The sequence below is a fragment of the Sphaerodactylus townsendi genome, linkage group LG12 (genome assembly GCF_021028975.2).
Source record: "Sphaerodactylus townsendi isolate TG3544 linkage group LG12, MPM_Stown_v2.3, whole genome shotgun sequence".
Taxonomy (NCBI): domain Eukaryota; kingdom Metazoa; phylum Chordata; class Lepidosauria; order Squamata; family Sphaerodactylidae; genus Sphaerodactylus; species Sphaerodactylus townsendi.
Window position 1 is genome coordinate 2,807,094 of NC_059436.1, and position 19,956 is coordinate 2,827,049.

The 19,956-nt window shown below is 45.4% G+C and overlaps 1 protein-coding gene across 2 annotated transcripts in view; it reads right to left on the reverse strand.

The window, feature by feature from the left end:
* Positions 1-19,956, reverse strand: part of EBF2 (EBF transcription factor 2) — a 258,291-nt gene that overhangs the window by 37,644 nt on the left and 200,691 nt on the right. For both annotated transcript variants that reach the window (XM_048513586.1, XM_048513587.1), the window contains exons 8-10: positions 9,174-9,291; positions 2,031-2,161; positions 735-861 (exon numbers count right to left, since the gene is read on the reverse strand). In XM_048513586.1, the coding sequence (XP_048369543.1) occupies positions 735-861; positions 2,031-2,161; positions 9,174-9,291 (376 nt within the window). The remainder of the gene's footprint in view (positions 1-734; positions 862-2,030; positions 2,162-9,173; positions 9,292-19,956) is intronic.

Consider the following 19,956-nt stretch of genomic DNA (forward strand, 5'->3'; position numbering starts at 1 on the left):
CCAGGATAAAACTAGTAAAAACCCAGGTGGAGGGGGAACTTCGCATGGATCCCTAACACAGATTTGCTCCGCGTCTTCCCTCCCAACCTGGGTTTTTCAACCATCGCGTTATGTGCAATTCTTTTGATTTAATGCGGTTTGCAGCTGTAAGCCACATAAGAACAAGAGAATAGCACATTATTCAATTCTCAAAAACCCCTTTGCCGGCTCCTTTCTGCAGAGCCACTCAGGGGAAACGGGCCATATCATGGCCTGTGGGTCAGTCCTGCACTTTGCAGGCAGGCAAGGGTGGGGGGGAAGGTAGGCAGGGGATGAGGGAAAGCAAATGTGTGAATTTGCCTTCGTATGAAAGCAAATGCCCTGGCCAACGCGCTGGCTATCCATGGGACAGCCAGCAGTGGGAAGGGGCCAGGGCGAGGGCGAGTTCCTATAACCCACCTCTCCCCTGCTTTTATTGGCCCGTGTGGAAAGGGACACTAACGACACTGATGTAGCTTAGCTTGCTCCTAAGTGTCTGTGAATGTATTCTGGTATTTCATAGACAGATCTCAGGATCATCAAACTTAGACAAGAAAAAAATTGCACAGGTTTTTGAGAACAGAGCACAGATCTTTTTCATTCCTCATTTTAAAGTTTAAAAAAAAGAAGAGGGGCAGCAATTTTAATGCAGGTTTTGACACAGAAAAATAAGGTTTCTTAAGTGAACACTTTGCAACCCATTTTTTTCCACATACCCGTATAAATAAATCTACCAGGAGCTCCTTTGCAAAACTGTTTGGATTTATATGATAAAGTTACTTCCACCACACCAGGGATGTGTCGAGGGGGTGTCTGGACACGGATGGCATGAGGGGTGATCAACTGCAAAGTATCAAAGAGAAAGGACAAGTTAGAACTTAGGAGATTCTCCCACAATGCCCTTCATCATTCCATTTTCTGCCACTCAGATCAGAAGGCTGAATCTCAGCAGAATGAGATTCCCGCCATGCTAACAGCATCAAATAAAAAATGTGGGTTTGGGTACAGCAGAAAGAAAACACTAGTAGGTGTTTGCACCATTTTTTTCCTGGTATCACAATTTCAGCAGTTAATTTGTAACAGTTTTACAGCAATTGCAGCACTGCAATGAAGCAGGGCTTACGGTTTGGATACAATTCAGGCAAAGGAATTGGGAGGAGCCTGGCTCCCATTCACACAGGCATAGATAAGCGCAGGTCTTCCTTGGTCATGTTAAGTTTTGTCTGGATCATGCTGGTGGTTTCTTATGTTAATAATCCTTTAAAGCAGGGATGTCCAACTCTGGTCTTGACAGGGACTGATGAGAATCATAGTCCATGAACATCTGAGGGCCAGAGTTGGACATCCCTGCTTTAAAGGATGGTCCCCCCCTGCAAATTATTTGCCTGCTCATTTAAAGCTTCCCTTTATGTTGGATTCACTGCATTGTAAAGGAACCAAGCAACACTTGACTCAGAAAGCAAGTTCGTCATATTTCTTTCTTCACATTTCCTGAGTAGAGCATGCAGGTGGGTGAGCAGGAAGGGAAGAACAAGCAAAGGGCCTGTTGGTAGGCAGAGTTGGGGAGAAAGGCCCTGAACTAGCCTTGAGGGGCTTTGCAAGATAGCATCAGGGCAGTATTGCAGATCTGAGCATAGTCAACTGTAGGATGGCATATTTCAAGTGCCAGATCTACCGGAGATGAGCTAAACTGGGATAAACACTTTGTCTGTTAGCTATCACTTGGGCCCCTTCCGCACATACAGAATAATGCACTTTCAATCCATTTCCAATGCACTTTGCAACTGGATTTTACTGTGTGGAATAGCAAAATCCACTTGCAAACAATTGTGGAAATGGATTGAAAGTGCATTATTCTGCATGTGCGAAAAGGGACCTCAGAGCTGCTATTGGAATCTCACTCCATGAGAAGTGGTAACTATACAGTCACAAACAGAAATAGAGAATCCCTCTGTAAGAAGGACCTACATCCAGCTTGGCAGCATGCAAAGAGAAAAAGTAAGGCTGCCCACCTCGCTCCATACAAGCATGGTCCCAAACACAACTTGTAGTCCATCGAAGAAGTTGTCTCCTATAATGATCACCATTGCTCCACCTGTGGTCCAGCCTTCACTTGGACTAATAGCTTTGATGCACGGAGTGGCTAAAACAAAAATCAAGGCAATGAAGGGGAAGGTTAGAGTTACTGTGATGGCACAGACTTTCTCTATGAAGGTTTCCTCAGATAAACTTTATTGAAGCTACAATCCTAGGCACATTTATGTGTCTAGAGGCCATTGCAGAGCTGGGAACATTCATATATGTGGCTTACCTCCAAGGAATTTGCACAGGAAAACTTACTGTCTGGAATGTGCACTCTATCTATGTATATGAATGCATTTGTATATGTATGTGTGTGATATACATATATTTGGCATATATGTGTGTATGTGTATACATACATAAACATACTGTGTTTCCCCGAAAATAAGACAGTGTCTTATATTAATTTTTGTTCCCAAAGATGTGCTATGTCTTATTTTCAGGGGATGTCTTATTTTCCCGCTCCACAGCTGCATGCTCTGGTGTTCTATTCGACGGGCATGCTTCCAAACAAAAACTTTGCTATGTCTTACTTTCGGGGGATGCTTTATATTTAGCACTTCAGTAAAACCTCTACTACGTCTTATTCTCAGGGGAAGTCTTATTTTCAGGGAAACAGGGTATATGTGTGCGCGTGTGTCTACAGATTCACACACAGCAAATACATGTAACCTTTGAGGCAGCAACCTATGAATAAAAGAGTTACAATCTCCATATTGACAGACATTGGCTAGAACACTGAAACAGGGGAGTTAACATACTTGCTGTTGGGTGACTGGCCAGAATAGTGTGTTCATGTTTTACCTGTTATCTTCTCAGTGAAAAGATTGAGAAACTCACAGAAAGGAAAGCTGAATGCTCAGGAAGGAACTATGGTTATAACCTGCCATGAGGTACTCTCTCTGGAGGCCACATAAATACTGAGAAAACTCTGTTGACTCACCCTGCTCAAGATCCCAAAGGACCTAAGATAAATAATCAATGTGCTGATTGGTGCTTATAATAGGCCCGTTTATTTAAGGGCACATCACATTATGCCATTAAAACCTAACAGACCAATTTGTACTGGATATAAAAGAAATAAAAAGATATAAAAGAAAACTACAGCTAGTTAAAAAATGCTAAAAGAAGACTGAAATAATTGTTGGAATTACCAGTTTATATTGGTGGCTTGGAGAAGCTGGAAATTCAGAATTTTAGTAAGGGATATCCAAAATGCAAAAACAGGGACAAAACTTAAATAGTGACTTGATAGAGAACAGAAAATAGGGGCTATCCCTGGTAGGACATAAGGAACACAGGAGAAAACTATGATCATTTCTGGCCTATATAGGACAGGGAATTTTTCTCCCCCTCCCTGCTTTGGTTTCTCTCATACATTCAAGGCCTCTGGACTATACATCCCATCAAGATCCCAATATGGTTTCCAGTCCATAACCAAAGTCAATCCATCACTCCATTCCCAATGTTGACAAGGTCAAAGGTGGAAGGGAACTTTGGCAGTGCTCCAAAAATACAAGACTCCTTTGAACAGCCAGTCAATCACATTCAATCAGTCAAGGAAAAACTGGAAGGCTTCTTAGCTTTGGAATCCTGGGAGTTTCCTTCTACCATTTCACTGCCCGCTGGGGGAGAATTAACACTGCTCCGAATTCTTTACTGATTCAATCATTTTCTTCCAGTTCATTAATTCTCCTTTAGGTTGATGCAGGGGCACATTTTAAAGGGGAGGGGGAACGCAACAAAACACTCTAATGAAATAATAGACTAACTTGTCTCTTCTCGTAACGTCACAAAGTCTTCTCACTTTCACTAGCTGTGAGGATAGGGCCAAGAGGGGCTTCTCTAGTTATTTTTAACTGGTGCCAGAATGGGGCTGGAGAGAGTGGAGGCGATTATCCAATTTGAAGCTTAGCAGATCCAGCAATTTGTAATTGCTTGAAAATACACCGAGAGCAAGCCTGCAGACGATGGTGATTCCTTGCTTAGCCAAACAAACTAAAATCAATTAGTGTCAGTTTCCTTCTGCGCATTGTTATGTTTTGCGCAGCTTGTTTAAGGGAATGGCTGACACTTTTTCATACACATCTTGCACTGTTACATTTCTGTTTAACTAAGATGTCATGTTGCTTGATTTGCTCGACAATCAAGTCAAGCCCAGCTGAGCAAGGAAGTCTGAAAAAGTCTTCACAGAATATTTAGCATACTGCTTCTTAGCTGGTCTTTTTTGGCCAAGCAACTGGAAAAATGTAGGAGACACCTGATTTTAGGATAAGGAAGGGTTGGTTCAGACATGATGCTAGGCTGTTGATCTCAGGACCAAGCTACGTTGTGATGCCAGAGTTCTGTAACTGGAACTTCTGACGTTCTGCCCTTATAAAGCAGCCAAGGGTGGGTACATGGATAAGAGCTGTATTGTTAGGCAAAGAGATGGTTAACCTGGCCCAAAACTTATCCCAATGTCCTCAACCACAGCCAGGACTTTTTCAGCCTTGGCCCCACCCTGGTGGAACTCTGTCAAATGAGACCATGACCCTGAAAAACCTAGCACAGTTTTGCAGGGATTGCAAGACAAAAGTTATTTCACTAGGCTTATAGTTGAAGACAGCAAGAGCTCTCTAGTGGGCCTTCCTTTCCCACTTTGTTCCTGTCCCCCCTCCCTTCCTTTCCTCTTCCCATCCATTCTCTTCTTTTCCCTTTCCCCTCCGTCTCTTCCCCTCCTTTTTTCATCTTTCCCCACCCATTTAACATCTTGTGGCTTGCAAAGCTGGGTACAAATCAAAAATCAAATCATCATCTGGGACCCATGATCAGGGCACCACTGTTAATTAACAATTTAAAGTTTTGGTTATATATATGTTGTTTATGGTTTTAATTGTAATAATTTTATACTGTTAGCTGTCCTGAGCTCTGCTTTAGTCAGGAAGAGTGAGATAAAAATGTAATACATAATAATAACTTTGATCCCATGGAAATCCCTGAGTCAAAAATCCCTTCCTGGCTGCCTTGGTAAGGGAAAAAAAGGGTATTTATCCACACTGAACTTTCCCTCTTGCTTGGAGGCAGAGGCGTAGCTCCAAGGGAATGGGGGTGCGCGATGCTGCAGGCGCGTGCCCCTGTGGGGGTGTGGTGAGGGCATTCCGGGGTGGGGAGGGGGCATTCTGGGGCGGTATGGAGGCGGAGGACACACCAGTGCACCGGCGCTTTCCCCCCTTGCTACGCCTCTGCTAGCATTTTTAATGAGCATTTTTTATAAGAGGAAAAGTGTTGGAGGAAGAATCACCCCATTAATGACTTGGATCCATGTTGTCCCGTTTTCTGACAGCTGATTTTTGCACTGGTGTGCCTTGTGCTTTGCTCTCTCTTGCAAGAATTATCTGTGAGCAAGTGATCTAATGTTTGAATATGAGAGTTTTCTACACAATGCAAAACAAGGTGATTAACTAAGGCCTGGGTCTACTCAAGCAGCAGAATGAAGTAGTACAGTACACTGGGGTAGCAGTAGCTGATGGACAACAAAGGCAGATGCCCTGGGTCCCAAACTGGAGAAGTCCCCATCTGCTCACAGCCCTGCCACTGATGGACAGGAGGAAAAAAGAAAAAGAGCAGAGTTCTGCCACAGCCATTTGCACCCAGCCTGTTCAGGGGAAGTCCACTCATAACAGTCAGTGGCACCTGTTCTGTCTAGGTCTCAAGCAGTTGGCTTGGTTACAACAGCTTATACCCACTTCACTTGGGCCTTGGGCAGGTGGCTTCTGATGATAGCTCTTACCAACCTTGCAGTGGATGAGAGTGACCCCTTGCTCAACCCCAGCATGGGGGCAATGGGGGGTAGTGATTTTGGGCCCCCATCCTGGACTTTTGGCCCAGGACTCCAGACTCACCTCTTTGGCCATCTAAAATGGCTATACTGAGGATCATGGGACCTGCATGAACAAAAAACACCTGGGAAAGGGACTATAGTAAGGAGAATTGGGTGCAATTGATAGAACAAGTCTGCTGAATCTAGCCCTACAAGTTTCACACAGAGTCTACTCTACATTTTCCAAACTATACTTTACTTACTTGTCTTCATATTTTTTTTCTCATGCGTATCATGGATACCTCACTTTTTTAACAAAAGCAAACAAAACAACTTCTGCAAGACATTCGTTCCACTTTCATCACTGTCCAGAGATGATGGATGGAGGGATGAGCGAACGTGCCCAGCTTAATTTCTTTTTATATTAGCTCCATATTTTTCTCAGCAGAGTTCTCCACTTTTCACAATTGGTTTTTGTAGATCCAATTGTATTGTTTACACACATATTGCTTATACAAGTGATTTATATATACAATATGTTATCTACACACACAACATAGGTATATTGCTGATTTAGTCATCCACAAATAACAGGTTAAAGTGAATAAATTTTGCCAAATATTTGGTGCGAGAAAAGAGAAAATGTCAGACTTTTTTTTTTAAGGGAGAAGCAAAATCAAAAACAGGGATTTGGGGGTCAAAACTGCAGGGTTGGGGAAATCAAAATAATCTCTAGGTTGATATCATAAGATTGTGGTTTAAATTCTAAAACAGAATTTAAAAGATGTCCAGAGAAACCTTAAAACTAAAAAAAATTATTCCAGCATGTGCTTCCATGAGTCAGAGCTCACTTCATCAGATGCATGAAATGTATATCCACAGCAGGTATACTTATACTTAAAGGTACCAGTTCTATTACTCTTTTGAAACAGAGGCATTCTTACAGCACAGATGGTGCCACATTCCAGTGCTGGGGAGGGCTGCAGTAACTGCATTCTGATGGAATTGCCTTTTGCTGGTGTAAGCGCTCCGGGAAGGGCAAATCCACTGGCATGGCCACGCACCAGTCTCACCAGCGGATTTCTCCTTCCCTAGATGGGGCTCTAAATTAGATGGCTTTTAAAACATTTGATACTCATGGAGGGTAGAATTACTAGTGGCTACTACTCATGGCATCTCCAACATCACAGCCAATCTACCTTTGAACACCAGATGTCTGTGCATAAATGGCATAATTGCTGATTTCTGGCCATGCTTGCAAATTTGCAAGACGCATGTGGCTGACCAGTGTCACAAACCGAATCCTAAGTGTTGGTATGTTTATACCTCTGCTTTTTGTATATATTGCTAAACTTAGAAAGTACATGAAAATGGCAATAGGAGGGAACATTTTTACAAATTCCAAAGTTAATTTGTCATTTTTATATAAATCACATTATTTTCATATGGCTATGACTTGTGTGTTGTTTAGGGATTTCCATGGTATATCAAGAAAGCACAATATTGTATGGGTGAACAAGAAGGTCTAGGAAATGGGGGACCCTAAAACACATAGGATAGATTCAAGATACAAAAAGTATAAAGACTAAAAATTCAGCATAGCAGGGAAAGATTCAGGTGAATTTAATTTCATAAAAGAGGAGAAGGCATTTAAGGAAAAACAAAATGATTTACTTTTTTATTATTCAATATACTCCCACATTTTTGTTTCATGCTTCTACCAAGGAATGTAGAGCTTATTTAAATATTTTTTATTTAAGATACTAACATTTTCTGCTGAAGAAATGGAACTCAACATGGCTGTCCCCAGCACTATTTTATCCTAACTACCCTGTGAATTCGGTTAAGATAAGACAGCAAGAAAGAGCCAGCATAGTGTATTGGTTAAAGTGACCCTGGCTAGTATTTGGATGGAAAACCTCCAAGGAATACCATGGATGAAATGCAGAGGCGGGCAATGGCAAACACTCTCCAAAGGTCTGTTGCCTTGAAAACCTTATAGGGTTGCCACAAGTCAGCTGTGACTTGACAGCAAAAAGAGAAGGAAGGAGGGAGGAAGAGAACTTGTAAGTGACCAAACGTCAACTAGTAAGCTTTATGGCTAAGTAGGGATTCAAACCTGGGCCTCTCCATCCTAGCCCATACTTTAAGCAACACACCACACACTAGTTCTGCTTAGCTGGAATGGCACAGAAGAAAATACTTAACGAATGATACCACATCTCAACCCATTAATCTCATCTGGTTAAACATGCACTAGAAAAGCTTCATCTTTTTCATAATGAACAATCCGAAATGAACTTCAGCAGTTTTATTATGTGAAGTGGTTTTTTGGTGTTCATATGCCTGTAATAATCTGTCTCTACCAAATTGCCTGATCCTCACTCACAGATTCAGGATGGTACTGAACTGTATGGCAAGTCCAGCTGTTTATGGCAACAGTACTTCATGAAATCTTTCCTCCAAAACAAAGAGAAAAGGTTGTGGCTCAGGTAAGGTCTCAGGTAACAGATACTTGAGATTCTTGAGAGTTGCCGGCAGTCATTCTGAGCTAGATCAACCAATGTTCTGATATTTGTTTATTTAGATATTTATACCCCAATTTATACTACCAAAAAAAGAAGATAAGATTTATACCCTGCTTCTCAACCATAAGGAGGCTCAAAGGGCTTCTCAACCTTAAGGAGGCTCAAAACTCCTTCCTTTCCTCTTTCCACACAGACACCTTGTGAGGTAGGTAGGGCTGAGAGAGTTGTGAATGAATTGTGACTAGCCCAAGGTCACCCAGCAGGCTTCATGTGGAATCAAACACAGTTCTCCAGATTAGAACCCACTCCTCTTAACCACTGCACCATGCTGGAAAGGCAGCATGGTATATCCCAATCTTGTCAGATCTCAGAAGCTCAACAGTGTTGGTACTTAAATGAGAGGCCCCCAAGGAAGAATCTGCAGAGGAAGGAAATGGCACACCACTGTTCGTCTCTTGCCTTGAAAACTGTTTGCTGGGTTTGCTGAGTCAGTTTTGACTTAGATCATATGTACGTTTTCCCCCATTGGAGACCTGAAGTGGCTTACAACATTGTTCTCACAACCTCTGTTTTATGGATTTTCTATTTTGATTTATTTACAAAGACAGATGCCAGAAAATTTGAACTCCCTGGCAATTAGGAGCGGGGGGTGCCCTTCTTTGTCACTCAACCTTGGTCAGAACTTTGCTACTTTGATTCTTTAATATAGCATGTGTAAGGCTCTGCCGAGCAAAAGGTTATACCTTCAGATGGATCAAGTCTCCGAGCTCTCCGTCCATGTTTTGAATTGTTATGAACAAACATGTTGTCAGAAACTGCCAGTACATGCCCATCCACATTCACTGTTGTTGATAACACCACCTGGATATTTTTTTTTAAAAAAAAAAGAAGGAAAAGAAAACAGCAGGTAAATTACTTTCACTGATCCATGTTTAATGCATTATTCAGCCAAGTTCAAATATCATTCAATTTGTAAAATGAAATTGTCTCCTGTGGGATTTTATTACCTTATTGTCCAGGAGGGAAATCTTTCTGTCTTGCATTATGTAACATATCAATGACTGTAAATGGCTCTTACTTTCCTCCAACAAATACTCGTTGCTAGTGGCACATGACAAAGAAGTCCTTTGGCACAGTTCACAGGTGAACCTCACAACCATTACTATCATGGCCTCCACAAATCACTCACTATTAATCCCGAGGCGGCAGCATGTGACACACTTAAATGAAAGCACATGACAGGACACAACATGACAACTCAATCATTTGACATCAGAATCACAAGGCTGGAAGAGGGCGAGAACACCACTTGTTTCTTCTAGAAGTTGACCACTCGGGGGTTGCATAACTAGTTAGCATGCCAGAGTCTCATTTGTTGTCGAAATTAGCTGGACAAATCCCTCCAGAACTAAACATCATGTGTCCCTCTAAGTGGCTTTGGTTGGTGGAGCAATTTGTCTGGTTAATTCTGATAACGAATGAGTCTCTGGAAGAGGAAGAGCCCTACCTCTACTAAAAGCGAATCATCTCCACCACTGAGGGAATTCACCTTGCCGTTTTACTGCTCTTCCTAGTGAAACTGAGGCAGGGTTGGGATGCTCTTGCTCTCCATGTATGTACCTTGGAGTAGGTCATTCAAAAAAGGAGTAACAAATGGTGGCTCTGTGCAGTGGTGGGATCCAAAAATTTTAATAACAGTTTCCGATGGTGGTGGGATTCAAACAGTGGCGCCGCCGCACACAAGCACCTCCAGTCCCTATTGGGCAGGGAGGTTGCTTTAGTAACCCCTTCTCAGCACTCAGAAAAAATTAGTAACCACTTTTAGAGAAGTGATGAGAACTGGTTGGATCCCACCTCTGGCTCTGTGTAGACTTTAAGTGCTCACAAACCTCTGAGGGTCCCAGATCTGGTCTGAAGACCAGGGCATTATGGCATGTATTTAAAAAGCTCTTGTTTCTAAAGGACTTTGTGTACAATTTTCTCAAGACACCTCCTAAGCAGCAAAAAAAAAAACTTCCTAAAAATCAATAGCCTGGACCAGCTGTCTGTTGAAAGGGCAGTGTTGTTGTTAAGTCAATGGGGTGAGTTTGAAAATGCCAGCCTCCAGTTTCTGGTAATTTTGGTTAGCTATGCATACACAATAGTGTGAACGAAAATATACTCTCAGTAGACCAACTACCTGTATCTATTTTTTTAGGATACTAAATAACTATTGACTAATATGGTAAACCACTGTGAAAAGGGGAGATATGAATGTTTAAATAAACAAACATCCCAGGTGGCTTTCTCCAGTCCCACTCTCAAGTAGGGCTGCAAGCTTTCAAATGATGGCTGGCGGTCTCCTGCCAATGTAACCCCCATGCCCAGAATGGGTTGGCCCAGAATGGGTTGACCCAGTAAGGGGTGGAGACTCAGAGCAGCAAGAGGCTGCAGGAGAGAGCTCTTTGGAGAAGACAAGGGTACCAGACTCGGACCTTGATTTCTATAAGCCCTTAACACCTTGTTAAGGTAATTGCAATATTGTTGGGAACTACTGGGAAGGTAGTTGTTGTTTTGCTATGTTGTAAATGTTGGAGTTTATTGTTTCAGGGTTTTCTTTTGTGGTTGTAATGGGTGAGAGTTCTCCTGGAGACCTTCATCATGTTGCAACCTGTTCATCAAGCCCTTGGAGTCTTCAGGAGCCAGCCAACTTGCAAAGAAGAATTTGGACTTGGCAATATCAGTAGACTGTAAATAGAAGGACTTGAAATGCAACCTGAACAGGACCTTGAATTGTAACGTTAAATGTTGATGTTTTAAAAGTGTTAATTGTAAAGAAAAGTAAACCATTTTGTTGTTTAAAAATTGTTGTTGCAACTCATTCCAAGTACTGCCCCACAGAACCCACAGTTAGAGGTTACACCAGCAACACCCCTCTCCAAGTGACAGAGTTAAGTTAACCTGGAGAAAATAGCTGCTTTGGAAAGCAGACTCTAAAGAATTATACCCTATTGACCCCCCCTCCCCACCAAACACCTCCTTCCCCAAATTTTCCAATTATTTTCCAACCTGGAGCTGGCAAACCCAAAGGCACCTTGAAATATTTTAAAACATAGTTTTGCAAGGAAGACCACAAATAAAAATTCCCATAGAAAGGTTTGGCTCAAGTTAGCCAAGCATGGCCTCTTTTAAAGGAGGACCCAGACACACAAAGACTGCCAGTTCCAAAGGAATCTCTACACACATACTCATGCAAACAGGGAAATCCTACTTTTGTGTGTAGCTAAAGAAATCTGAAATTTCTCAGCCCCTGCTGCAACTCTCAGAATTCCTTGGGAGCAGTTACATCATGGCTCGCCCATGGGAACACCAGCATCAAAGCTCAGGACATCATATGAAAGTTAAAATGAAAGAAGGCATACCCACACATCTCTAGATAATGTCATCAAGTTACACAATAAAGAGTATTATGCAAACTACTTTTAGTGCTAGAATCCTGGACTGTAGGTAAGAAGCAAGCACTGTCTGTTGAAGCAACTATAATTCAGATGTAACAATAAACTGCGGTTAGACCAAATATTTCCTAAACCAGAAAATATTCACTTTCAGTTACAGATATGAGTGGAGGGGATGCGAGAACCTGAGAATGAACCACATTTGTTCTCACAACAAACTAACCTTTTGAGGGTGTAGACTTAAGCCAGAAAAAAGGTACATACAAAAGGTAGATACAACTCATGGAGTGCATAGGGGGTGTGGGAACGGATCAGAATGTGTATTAATTTGTATTAATTAAGAAATATAGAAATCCAAATGAACCAGGGATTGCAATGAATCAAAATGGAGCTTCTGTGTAGGAGACCAGCAGAAACCTGCATGTTTTAGCAAAAGGTCAAAAAGCCAGTTTCTCAGTGAATATGCAGGCCAGCAAGATAACATCTTGGCATAGAGGGCCTACGTGACAGAAGACAAGATGCAATTTTATTACCTTGTTTTCTTGGTTAGGTTTTGGGTTAGAACTAGCTAAACCAATGTGATTAGTTAAATAAGAGTTCTTCTATATAGTTAAATGAACATAGGAATAATGAAAATGATTCATATTCACATGTATTTGTATTTCAGTATAATTCTATTGTTGTTAGAATCATTTCAAACTGTTGGGAGACGTTTTATGATCCAGAAGAATGTCAAGCTTGCATAGCTGTAGGCCATAGCTCTCTCTGAGAGCCAACCAAGAATAACGGGTTTTTCTTGAAGACAGTGAGCTAGCTTTTATGGTAGTCCTTTGCATATGGGCAAGGATGGCCATAAGCTCACAGCGTGCAGTTTGAATTACAGAAAGCGTGTGACGTAGAATAAGGGGTTTGTCTTATTGTGACCAGAGACAGATCTGACCAATTAGATTCTTAAGGGGAATGGATCATAATACGTAGATTAAGGGGATGGACTGTGTGACGTCTTTGCAGCTACAAAAACTCAGGTTTTCCTATACGGGGTGTGCCTCTCACTTGAGAGCACCAAGGCCCCTCCTTCGGGAGAGGTCATCTCCTGTAACATTCTAAACATTGGATTGGGGTGTGTCTCCTTAGGGAGAAGGTCACCTTTTGTAACTTATCTGTATTCTGTAACATTCTGAATTCTGGGTCTATCACTCGAGGGCACTGGGGAGTGTTCACATTCTGTAACTTGCTAAATTCTGTTAAGTAAACTGTTTGTTTGTTTTTCTAAATGTCAGATGCCTTTTGCTTTTATTTCTAACTTAGTTTTTCTTAAAACTAACCCAGCTGTGTAGGACCAGAGAAGCGGCTCTGGCCCCACAGGGGTTTTCAGGGTAGTCAAGGTAATTTTGTGTTTGGTTTGCTGACTGTGGCACTGCAATCCGGTTTGGAGGCAGTGCAATTGTGTTGTGGCTGTGCCGCTTCTGGCCACACCACCCTCAGGGTTGCTCTGCTAGTGGAGTGGCCCATGTTCAGACCTTCACACTAACCATACATACCATAATTAAATCATGGTCTCATAAATCATCTGAATGGAGTCCAGAAAAAAAATTCTTGCCTTTAACAGTTGATAAACTGTGCTTGGCCTACAGGAAGAAAACCTGCTCTAATGGAGAATTTTATGCTGACTGAAAGAATGCTTTCTTTTCATGAGACAAACTTAATTCATTCCAAAAGGCCCTTGTCATACTGTACATTAATGCTGCTCTCACATTCCTGCCACAAAATGTGCTGCTTTTATGTGCCAACAGATTTCATCATTGCGTACTTGGGTGGAGTTAAGACTCTGTTCCAATGTGAACATTTCCCCTGTGACATAACAGAGCCTACTCAGATGCACTTCATTATTTTCTGTTAAACAATGGAAATAAATTTTAATCTCTCACTGGCCAGCCCAGACCACAGTACGGCAGCAAGGGAATAAGGCTGAATTATTCCAGTGTCTGAAATATTTACGAGAAGATTTTAAATTGTAACCAAATGTAAATCAAAAAAGTATATTATTGCACATGCATACAATACACACACACAAATACACACAAATCCAACCACACACATGCAGACACTATATTATATACATCCACTGGGATGGAGGTATAAATATATATACACGTCCATAGCATACTAACGGGCAACCACAGTGCATTATGAAATATCTTTATGAACACTTTTTTGAACGACATAGTACATTTCTCTGGATGGAAAGAGAGAGGCAACATCCAAGCCATTAATGTGGGGGCCAAGAGTTCTTCCAGAATTATTACTGATCTCCAGACAATAGAAAACAGTTCCTCTGAAGAAATGGCAGCTTTGGAAGGTGGACTTTATGGGATGACATCTCCACTAAGCTCTCTTTCCTCCCCAAACTCTGCCCTCTTGAGGCACCACTCCCATATCACCAGGAATTTCCCAAGCTGGATTTGACATCTATACCAGGCAGCCTCAATTTTTTTTCCATTGAAGGAATGGATCTATAGTCAAGTCAGTTGCCATCTGCCAATAGCTTGCTGGGACTCTTTCCAGTCCAGTCTGTGTATGTGTACAGGACATGTGTATGTGTACAGGACATAAGCTGTAACCAATAGGACTCATTATTTCAATTTCTGGAAGATACAGATCCTGCATTTGGAGCCTACACAAATGAGGTTATAGATATTTCTGTGTAAACCCCTGTAAGAATAGACCCTCCCCAACCAGGGCCAGAGTTTAGTGAGGAGGTGAAATTATTACACATCACATGTGTATACAGACGGGATTTACATGCAAGTGTGAAATACCCTTTATTTATGGGACAGAATTGCAGTTGACCATGCATAAGAATAAGGGTTGCCAACTGCTTTAGAAAAATTATTTGCCCTTTTAATAGAGGTTTAATGGGTTGATGATTGTAATGGACAGGAAGCTTTTCATAGAATGTGGGACATGTGTTTTCCAAACCTGTTGGCAACCTTTCATAAAATAATCTTGCAATTGGCTATGCTGGCTGAATGGATCCTAGGTCAGATCCATTTAACACCAGTTGCAGGAGGATAATAACAAGAGAAAGCTATTGGCCTTCTTCCTCTGCTTGAGGGTTTCTCAGAGGCATCTGTCTGGCCTCTTTGGGAAACAGGATGCTACTCAAAGTGGCCTTCTATTGTCTCAAAGTGGCCTTCTATTGTCTTCCCTCCCCCGTTCCCACAACAGACACCTTGTGAGGTAGGTGGGGCTAAGGGAGTTCTGAGAGAACTGTGACTAGTCACCTAGCAGGTTTCATGAGTGGGAGTGGAGAATCAGACCCAGTTCTCCAGATTAGAGTCCTTCGTTCTTATCCACTACATCACACTGGCTCTCAATTATGTATAGATCATATACTGCATATATACAATATGTTTGTATGAATGTGAACATATATTATAGTGGCTGTGCATATGCAAGCTGGGTGAACAGTATGTGGAATCTTAATTCAGAGCCTGGAGTCCCACTGAATTTGTGAACTAATATTACATTCAATGATAAAGCCAAATTCTCACAGATTAAAGCCCCAAATATACTGGATCACAAAAACATATGTTCCGCAAGACATGTTCAATGAACAGGCTCATGTACATACAGAATTATAGCACTTGAAGTTTTAGAGGCCATCTAGACTAACCCTGTAGTAGTGCACTGCCGACCCAGCAGTGCCGTAGTAGAACGTTGGGACGCCAACGGACCTGCGGCCTTGCCGGTCGCATCGCACCCCCACTCCTCATCCCCCCATGAGTCACGGGTCATGAACTGTCTGGCTCAATCACCGGGCGCAGGGACAATGGTCTTGCCCCCAGGTGAGGATTAGGCTCAGACGCGTACGCTCCTCTCCGCACGTAGCCAGATGAGATCATGCATCACATGATGATCTCCCGACCTCCCGCTCTCCCGGAACTCCCCCCAGTCCTCCCTCCTACACGCCCCCAATAGAGTAACAATAAAGGGTGCCAGGAACCCGGCAGGCAGGGAGACTTCGCTAGGAACCACCGGACCTCCGGTCTCCCGCTGCTGGCGCATCTCCACCAGATGTTATCTCCGCGTCGTCTCGTTCTTGACGCTGACAGCGTGGAGTCGAGCTACAAGCTGGTGCGAAAACCTGGGAATCCTCGAACCTCCACCCTGCTCACCGTTAAAGCCTGGGGAAGGGTCAGCGATACCCGAAGTCCAGCTGGATCGGCGCATCCAGGGACCACCGCTTTCGTATCGCCTGTCCTTCTGGATCGGCGCATCCAGAGACACCGGCGTCCTAGGACACTCTCTCGTCCGACGGAACACCAGTGAGTATGGGAGCTTGCAAAAGCAGGGCTTATGACAAACGCGTTGGACGAACTGGAAAGCTGCTAGCAATGCGGCAGGGTCCCCAGTAAAGAGAAGGGAGCTGCGCAAATTGGTTGAGGAGATTGAAGCTCAGTGTCCATGGTACCCAGAGGGGGGGACATTGAATCTTAAGGACTGGGGAAAACATCGGGCGCACTCTTCGCACAGAGCCTCGTAGCGCCCGATGTCGCTGCTACTGGCGATGGAGACAATGTTTTGTCGCCATCAGCCTGCAGACCCTCGGCTCCCTTGCTGTAGGCGCCCTCCTTCGATCTTTCACCTTCAATTTCAACCCGAATTTTCTCTATCCACTAAATTGGACGCCTGTCCTCCTTCTGCCCCCCCCTCGCTCCTTCACCCATTTCAAACTCTCCCGCGGCTCAGCCGCCCCTCCCTCTGCTCCGCCTTCCTTTTCGAAGCCACTGCACCTCCGTCAGCGCCAGCGTAATTAGCGCGGGTTTCAAAACTCTGCCCAGAGCATTATTAGCCCGCGATCTGCAGAAGAAACAAACCCTGGCGGAAGGCGATGCCGATATTCTTGCATTGTGCCCCATCCACTTCACAGATACTGAGGAGGATGGCATAGTTCGGCCGGGTTGTCGGTAAAGCCCTAAGCTATAACATCCTTACCGAGCTCCAAAGCAATGCGGGGCGAGGGAGTCACTAGCCCCTTCGTGAGAGGCATGCTGGAGAGCCATCGCAAGGAACCACCTAATGGTTCCAGATGACTGGAAAACCACCTTTCGCATGCTCCTGAGCCCTCGCGCAATTTGTGGTCTGGGAAAGTGAGTTCCGGCCAGCAATGCTTCAACAGAGCAACCACCTCTGGCGGGCTACACCGGGCTCAGCTGCGGCTTCGATGCTTTTGCCAATCCCAGCGATCAGATTGTACTGCCTGAGGCCACCCTTACGGTCGCCTCTCTGAGTGCGCCTCTATAAGGCATTTATCAAAGTCCCCAATGCCGGCCAGCCAACCCAGAGTTTCTCCTCCATCCGGCAAAACCCCAAGAGCCCTATGCTGAATTTTGTGAACAGGCTCCAGGAAGCTCAAGAGGCAGGTAGATAGCGAGGGAGGCCCAAAACGAGGCTCCTCATGCGCCTTTAAAAGAGAACGGCTTCCAATGGAGTGCCGCCAGGGCAATCACGGGCCTGGGCAAAAAATCCTGAACTGGCCGACATGCTTAAGGCTTGCCAGGACATCGGATCCTCGCCACCAAGCTGGCCTCCTCGCCGCAGCACTCTCCTCCGGGCGGGAGGCAGCCCCAGGATGACTGCTTTAACTCGCGGCAGACCCGGACACTTCCGAAGGGAGTGTAGAGCAGCCCGGCGGGGGGCCTACAACCCCGATGGAGGAGGGTCCTCCCCAGGAGGAGAAGGCCACCTAAAACCCGGGTGCCACGTTGCCAGAAGGGCTTCCATTGGAGAAACGACTGCCCGGCCGGGAAACTCCCGCCAGGCGCCTCCCAGCTCCAGGACCAAGGAGGAGAGTACTAGAGCAGACCCAAACGCCAAGGCCCCTGCCAAAACCCCCCCCCTCTCGTGTCAGCTCGCTCGCATGCACCCAGCCCATCTCCTTTAAGTTCCCCGCGAGGTTCTTGTGGCCCCAACCCAGTATGGCGAGCCCATCCCTACCGGGACAATTGGGCTAGTGCTGCCAAAGAGCCTCTGCCGCTGAACAGGGACTGTTCGCCGTCCCGGAGTGATCGACTCCACGCACCAAGGACCCATCCACCTCCAGGTCTGGACAAACATCCCACAGGAGCTGCTCGCCGGGCCAGCTGCGCTCAGCTGATTCTCTTGCCCCATCGCTGCCCGCTGCCGACTCCAATAAAGGCTACGAGCCCCAGCAGCCAACATGGCGCAGGCCTACACCACCGCCGCAGCGGTGGAGGCGCTTCTATCCGGGAGCTCCGTCCATATCTGGAGCTTCGCCATAGAAGGATGTAAGTTCAAGGGCCTGGTGGACACCGGCGCTGATGTTACCGTCATCAGAGCAGCCGAGTGGCCCGACCAGTGGCCGACCGAGGCTTGCCCGCACATCTGGGGGGGGTGGGGGTGAGACAAACCGCGAGACGGGCATCCGCCCGCTCACGGTCAACAGCCCAGGACTTCGGCGGCAGCTCACAGTCCGCCCATCATTTGGACATCCATGTCAATCTCTGGGAAGGGACCTCATGAGTCAGGTCAAAGCGACTCTGGTCTGGGGCCGGGTAAAGCCGTCACGCGGTCGTTGATCCCAATCTTGCCCTCGAAATTATTTTCTGATTTCCGCAGGGAAAAACTGTTTCCCTCTCCCTCCTCTTTTCCTTCTGTTTTTCGAATTAAAGTAAAGCGGGAGGGCCAATTGGCTGACTGGCCCTCCCTGGATTAAAATCTGGGCCCGTCCTGATACCGTAGGCACTGTCAGGACAGGCCCCAGTTTAAAAGGGCTGCCGCCATTATGCCGCTAATACCCAAACCTCGTTTGGGTTATGGCTGCCCAGCGCCTGGCAACTCTATCAATATCATGTTAAAGGCCAGGCTTTAGTCAAACCGCCTCTTAAGGAGTGGTTTCAAGCGGCTGCATTTCCCAAGATAATTCGATCACAAAATTTTAGCACCATCCAGCTTCCTGCATTAGCCACCAAGGTCACGGTAAGTGCACTCCTTGCAAAGAAACCCCCCCTTCCTTTCTCCTTTGTGTGTGCGTGAGGAATTTGCCTCTAATCGCCTGATTGCTTCATTCCCGGATGCACCCATCCCCAAAAGGTGCTTCCAAAGCCCCTTTGTGTTGCTGATTAAGCATGCATACCCTGAAATCCCCAGGACTCGCTACTCCCTCCCCCCCCTCGAGGCTCGGACCCTCGCCTTGACGCACCCTGATGACGCTCTGAAGCCAATTCCCCCCAGGGTCGCCTACCTCCTGCCCTCCCTGTCAAACAACTAAAGAAAGAGGGAGTAGGGCGGCCCCCAGGAGGATTGCATTAAAAGTAACCTTCACAGGCTGCAAAACAAGCCTTCTTCCTTCTTATATTAAATTCAAAACATCTCCCGCCATCCGGCTCTAGAACTGAGCCTGGCGGGATTCGCCCCCCCGTGAACCTGGGAAAGGGGTGTGTGTATCAGTCCCTCTTCCTACAGGTTCCGGTGGGACTCCGATTCGCCATGACAGGCCAACCCATGGAATGGCGCCAGGAGGAAACCAACCCCATCCCGAGATGGAACGACTCTCTAGAGGATCCCGCCCAGCGATCCCAGCAGGAACGCCACGCCAACGCCCAAAGACCCGAATGACCTGGGGGAGGCGTCAAGGCGACCACCAGCCAGGCTCTAGCGCTGCTGCGCCAGCAAGACCACCCGAGACACCCGGGGAGAACCTCTGTGCCGCCTCTTTATGCGATCATCACCACCAACTCAGCGGCTCACCATCATCTTTGCCTGCTCTGTGCTGCCTCCTGCCGATGGCGCATCGGCCACCCCTGGCAAGCTTTCACCAGACCAACATCTGGGAGCAGTTTGCTGCCGCTGCCAACGTCTCATCTTTCTGCCTGGGCCAGTACCTAGGAGTCGGGAGCCTGCTAAGCTCCTGCCTGCTCCTCGCCTGCAAGCGCTCGAGACTTCCTAGCGGAGTCTGGGCTAAGCCCTTCATGAATGCCTCATCTATCAGGTACTCTATGAGCGCCGACTGGGGACCCGTCGTCCAAACTCCTCGCTGGCTCTCTCCCTTGTCACCAAGACTGTCGCT